Source organism: Oreochromis niloticus, linkage group LG22 (assembly GCF_001858045.2).
Source record: "Oreochromis niloticus isolate F11D_XX linkage group LG22, O_niloticus_UMD_NMBU, whole genome shotgun sequence".
NCBI lineage: Eukaryota > Metazoa > Chordata > Actinopteri > Cichliformes > Cichlidae > Oreochromis > Oreochromis niloticus.
In genome coordinates, this window is record NC_031985.2 from 17,318,820 (window position 1) to 17,324,819 (window position 6,000).

At 43.8% G+C, this 6,000-nt stretch overlaps 1 protein-coding gene across 2 annotated transcripts in view; it reads right to left on the reverse strand.

The window, feature by feature from the left end:
* Positions 1–4,297, reverse strand: part of efna3a (ephrin-A3a) — a 75,952-nt gene extending 71,655 nt beyond the window's left edge. The window contains exon 1 of one of the 2 annotated variants that reach the window (XM_005457232.4): positions 3,605–4,297. In XM_005457232.4, coding sequence (XP_005457289.1) covers positions 3,605–3,714 — 110 coding nt within the window. In that variant the 5' untranslated portion in view covers positions 3,715–4,297. The remainder of the gene's footprint in view (positions 1–3,604) is intronic. The other variant, XM_005457231.4, reaches the window with a different exon arrangement.
* Positions 4,298–6,000: the final 1,703 nt, after the last annotated feature.

The following is a 6,000-nucleotide window of genomic DNA, read 5'->3' on the forward strand; positions in this document are numbered from 1 at the left end:
GCGCTCTCTTTCACCCTTCCTGACTTTTGACCGACTTAATTAATCTTTCTACTGCTTTATTCTAGTGAAAGACATCTCTGCTTTCCACCTTTCCAACATCTTCACCTTCCATTCCTTTCTATTACAATCTCTCCGTTAGAGCCAGCTCTTCCTTACAGTAATATTCTTCACACTTTCTATCCTTTGCTTTTTCTCCATCTACCTTCTGAAATGTCCTTATCCATCACCTGACATTTCTTTTTCCCACCCTTCTCTCTCTCATTTCTTCATTTCTCAGTAATGATTGCCTTTACTGCAACTTAATATCTACAAAGTGTTTCCTACAGGGCACCAGGTTCTCCTCTGTCCCATAGGGGACCGCCTCCAACTCTTGCTGGGTCTACACACCCACAAAGACCGACCTGGTGGTTAATGAGCCTGTTGAGAAAGACGGCACCTTGACTCAACATTGATCACCGGGCCGCTGTTCCTCGAACTCTCTGGGAAGCTATTTGTCAAGGTGATAATTTATTTTGTAGCACCAGATATACTGTGTGGGGAATTGGGTTGTTTTGTTTTGTGTGTGTGTGTTCCAGGGGCTTGACAGACACCATTTCAGGGCCAAATCAGTCCATAATGTGTAGCATAAAACACGCTGAGCTGTAAATCACTAAGTATCGGCCACAAACAGCGAAAGAAAGCTTTCATCTGGCTGAGCAGGCAAGGGAATGGCGATTTAGCAAAGAGACGTGTGGCACATTTTCAAACGCAATTCCCTGGTATTCCTTCACACACCCATGCAAAGACTTTTTTGCTCTGGTGTTCTGCTAAGTTAAAAGCATTAGCAGAGGAACTATGTGACTTAGCGAGGGAGTGGGAGATTGAATGAAAGCTGCGCTGCTGTTTTCATCACACCGACATGGGGTGGGCAATTATGGAGATGCGTCCTGTGAAACCAGCGAGGCCAGCCACCTGATGGGAGGAGGTGGCAGGAGTATGGGACGCTGCTTGCGGGTAGGCGAGGCTACCGCAGTGCACCGCTGCTCCGGCATGCTCTCAAGATGTTCCACATCTCCCCCCTCTAATTGGCAGATGGCCTCAGATGCGAGATGATTTAATGGCCTGCGTGTGTGTTTTTTCTTGCCTCAGTCAGCCATTAGCAGGGACATCTGTAACGAGTTGGCCAGGCACACTGCTGAGAGTGGAAGCTGAGGCCAACACTTTCTAATGGGGGGTAGTGCGGTCGTGACGGGCTTGGGCGGTAATCAAAGCACTCCGAGGTATTTCTTGGGGTTATGATAATCGGGATATCTCGTTTCAAATTGTGCGAGGCATGACAAAAAGCAATAATAAATCATCTGATGTTGTTTACCTCAGAAAAGCTGAAAAGAATCAAACAGAGCAGTATTACTGAGGAATCCACTGTGTGACAATCCACTTTTGACTTTCAGTACACCAGAGCAAGACATTTCTAGCTGAGCGTTATCATAAAAAGCCATTTTCATGGCTTTGGCACAAACAGCTTGGCTTCCAAGTGATCCCATTTCTTGCAGCTGTGCCGTAACCATCTGTGCTGAATGCTGGGCTCAAGGGTGAAACATTAAGGCCTCAACCAGAGTTTTGGCCCTAAAGGCCTCTGGTTTCTTTCTCTCTCCTGCTGCCTTCATTTCTTACTGCTCCCTCCTGAGCTTGCCTCTATAACGAAAGCTGGATGAGAGACGGAGCTGCGTTACTGAACAAGCAAGGCCTTCAGCTGGTTTCTGTGCATGTAGGAGAAATGGCTCCAAGCCTAGGGCCTTTTAAGGCTTGATGGCCATCAGTATTCTTGCCATAGCCTCTGAGGATTTGTCTGCTACCTGCAAACTGGGTCAGTTTTTGCATTATTTTAGAGATTTGTATCTCACTGTGGAGAAAGAAGGTTTTGCACACGCACGCATGTAGACCCACACCTGCACTTTGTCTTTCTCTCTCTGCTTCCCTCCCTCTATGCCTCTCTCTCACACACAAACACACACACTGCATTTTGAATTCATCAATATGTGCACATATTTGTCATTTTAACACATAAATGTCAATTTAAAGCCACCGAATGTGCTAACGCTGTAATGAATAACTACACCGAGCAAACATACCCACGCTGTGAAAATCATTTTAGATGGAGCACATGCCAAACAACTAATTAAAATTGATAGATAGACTACTGTTGATTATGGCACTCAAAAACCCGTGCACTTTTTCAGCACTAAAACGCAACTAAGTCTCAGTTAATACACCCCCTCTCTATTCATGTCACACCGACGGGATTAACTGTAGTCATAAATCTGAAGCAGTTGTGAATGTGACTCTGCCATTCTCACATTAATGTTAATGAGGAAGTGACACTGCTGCGGCATCACCTTTACTGTTTGTCAAGCACCCATCAGGTTTCAGAACTGTTATTATAACTACTATTTTTAAATTCACCCCACTTTTCTAATTCTAATCATTTACTGTATGTGTGCCCCCGGCAGAGAGCCCAGAAGGCGAGTGAGGGACCAGCAGCAGCAGATGTGGGGGCGGCAATGAGATGCAGAAAGAGGGGGAAAGAAGGGTGGGGGGTGGAATTGAGGGGGACAGACAGGCTGGTGATACACAGTAGAAAAATAAGAGAAGGAAGAAAAAAGCAAAGTATGTGATAGAGAGAGGCGATAGGAGAGACCTGCGTCTGAGGTGAATACAAATGGACAGAGGAGGAACACAGATAGAGGAGGCGACGGAGGAGTGGGGGGTGGTGGGGGAGGCAAAGAGGGAGGCTGTGTGAGGAGAAGAGATAAAAGAATGTGAGAAAGATAAATTTACTGTTGGCTAATGAGAAGACAAAGGCAGTAGAATCCACATCGATCTCTGCCCCACAGCAAGCCGGCTTTATAGAAGTAGAGAGAGAAAGAGAGATAGGAGAGCCTGAGAAAGCTCACCAGAGGTAAGCAACCTCACAGATGCCGGAGGAATCACAGGACGAGAATAAAGTCAGAGGTATGTTTGAGTGAGTGTGGCAAGCATACTTATTTGTAATGACCACACATATACACTGACTTCTTCAAGTTTGAGCGATGTATGTGAATAATGCATTGATGCTGAATGGGGGCAGGGAGGACGAGCAGACAGCAAGGTAAAAAAAAAGAAAGAAAGAAAACTACTTCAATGACTCAATACTGGGAGCAAGTAGATGGTCTAAATGTGAGACAGGATTCAAATATTTATATAGCAGGCACTTTACAGGCAGGGTGAACACGAGGAGCATCGCAGAAACAGTTTCCCAGTGGAGATGCATTACTGCACTCAAACGGATTAAATGACTGGGAACAAAGGAAACATCTGAAGCTTGGAATTATTGAAGAGATAAAAAGAAGACACTTATGAACTACTGCAACTGGTTATTATCTTATTATAAACTCGTATTTCTTAAATATATCTCTTGTGGTGTATTTCAGTGGTGGTTCAAGGGCTTTGCTGTAAATAAAAGAAGCACGTCGCTGCAGGAGAAGGTGCTCACACCGTCTTGTAAACAAGTTATCAACACAGGTGTGCATCGACAAAGATCAGCATCGGATAATTTGCTAACAAGGGGAGAGAGTGCGCCACTTACAGCAGGTTTGAACTGTTCCAGTACACCGCATGCCGATTGCTGGCTCTCGAAAGGTGCAAGTTTGTAAGCGCCAGCGTGATGAGGCTGAGGGAAAACGTTGCGAGAGCCATAATCCCTCCGCTGCTCAGCCAGTTCTGGTGCCCCCTCTTCCTTCTGCGTCCCCGCTCCTTCTGTCCCAGGCGACGCGTCACTCACAACATCCCAGCGGTCAAAAAGAAGAAGAAGAAGAAGAAAAAGAGAAAGAAAATACGCCTTTTCAAGTTCCAGTTACCTTAAAAACGGGTTGAATCGGGGTGACTTCTAAGTGGTTACGTGTTCTTCAACTCAAATCCAATTGCGACGAGACCCATTTGGGCATCTTTACTTGTGCCAAATCTATCCGGACTTCTGACGCGTGCCCGCCTGAGCACTTTTCCAAGTCACACCTTTTGTTTTGTTTTCCCAGTTCTTTCACTAGAAAGGAGCAGTGCAGGTAGAGAAACGGCAAGACAGTCTACCACATTCAAAACTAACAGCTGTCAGTCGGTGCTTATTGTTCTCGACGCGCTTTAAAGTCGCATCCAAGGCGCTGGACCTCTGCTGTTGAGATTTGTGTAGCTGTAGGTGACCTACCGCTTCTCTCATCAGCAGCAGTAGCAGCAGCAGCCACACGCTGCGAACACAACGCTACAAACCCGCCCTCTGACGGCTGAGATGTGCCCACATGTCCATCTATTCTCCCGCCCCGCCCCCTCAAAACATGCACCGTCTCACAAGAAAATGAAAATATATGCGTAAAAATAAAAGGATCAGTCATATTGTAGCAAGGAATTGGATTAGTTAAATATAGCATAAGAATTAAATAATGACAGGGTGTGAGGTGAAGGTGATTTTAGGTTTAAAGGACATTGATTTTACAAACCATAAAACCGCTCCAAAAGAGCCCATCTAGCACCACCTATTAATTAGTAAATAGGTCAGAGTCAATCACCCAGTGGATAGTTTGCTCCAGCTCTTGTGCTTTATTGTGTGTACTTAACTATAAAAAATTATTACTGACAGCCAAAACATGAAAAATCAACTTATTTGATGGCACATTTTCCCATTTGTTAATGGTTTAAAAAAAATTACCTTTCCTTGTCTTTTTGCCTTTCCCCCCCAACAGCCTCTCATCAGGTATTGTTTTAGTAAACCTTGACACAGACCATATGGTAGAGTGAGCTCCTTTAAGCACTTAAGTGGTACCTTATATAAAGTGGTAATGTGACCACTCTGATATCTAAAATAAAACGGTTTCCATGACTCTTTTCATAATGAGAGATCTTAAAAATGCAGTACAGGTCACATCTTGAAAGTTTGAGTGGTTTTTTTTTTCTGTTTCCATAAGAACAGATTAGGTTCAGGGTTTACTGAGAGATTAAACTGGAGAACACACTGTAAGAATAACATCCCCTGTGGCTGCTGTATGACTCATTATCGCATGTTTAACAGTTAATTATCAGCAGGTTGTTCACATTTCAACAGCTATAGTGTTTGATATACAAATGGATGACAGTTTCATGCAAAGCCACCACACTGTAATGGTGGTACACAGAGCTACCTAGTGCTGGGCTCAGTCATCTTGATGTGAAGTGCCATCGTGTTCAGGACTTCTTTATCAATATTTTTCATTTTGTGTGTGTGTAGATGCACAATGAGCACACAAATTGCACAATCCTAAACAGTGCTTTGAAAAGAATTTTCTTTAAGACTCAGGAATGAAAAGTTTTAGAAAAATTTCAGGTATGTAATCCAGTGGGCATAAAAGCGATGGCTCATGCAGAAATAATTTTGCTTCTAGTGAACTACATCTGCAAACTTCAGCTGAGGTGGAGGAGGGGTACAATACTCGCACGGCCACAAAATATTCGACCTTAGAGTGTACATAGAAGATGGTTGTAGCCTCTTGGTCTGAAAAATGAGGCAAATGCAGAAGTGATTTACACCTGTTCAAATCCGCATTTACACAAATATCTAATCAGCCAATCACATGGTAGCAACTCAGTGCATGTAGCCATGTAAACATGTGCATGGTCGATCGTCTGAAGTTGAAACCGAGCATCACAATGGACAAGAACAGTTACTTATGTGACTCTGAATGTGGCATTGTTGTCGGTGCCAGACGGGATGACCCGAGTATTTTAGAAACTGCTGAGATGTTTCTAGTGGGATTTTTCCACACAACTGTCTCCAGGGTTTATAGAGAAAGGTCTGAAAAAGAGAAAATATAGTAAGCAGGAGTTCTCTGGGAGAAAATATCTTGTTGATGTCATAGGTCAGAGAAAAATGGAAAGACTGCTTTTCAGCTGATAGGAAGGCAACGGGAACCACTTGTTATAACAGAGGTAGAATCAGAATCAAAATAATTTATTAGTCCC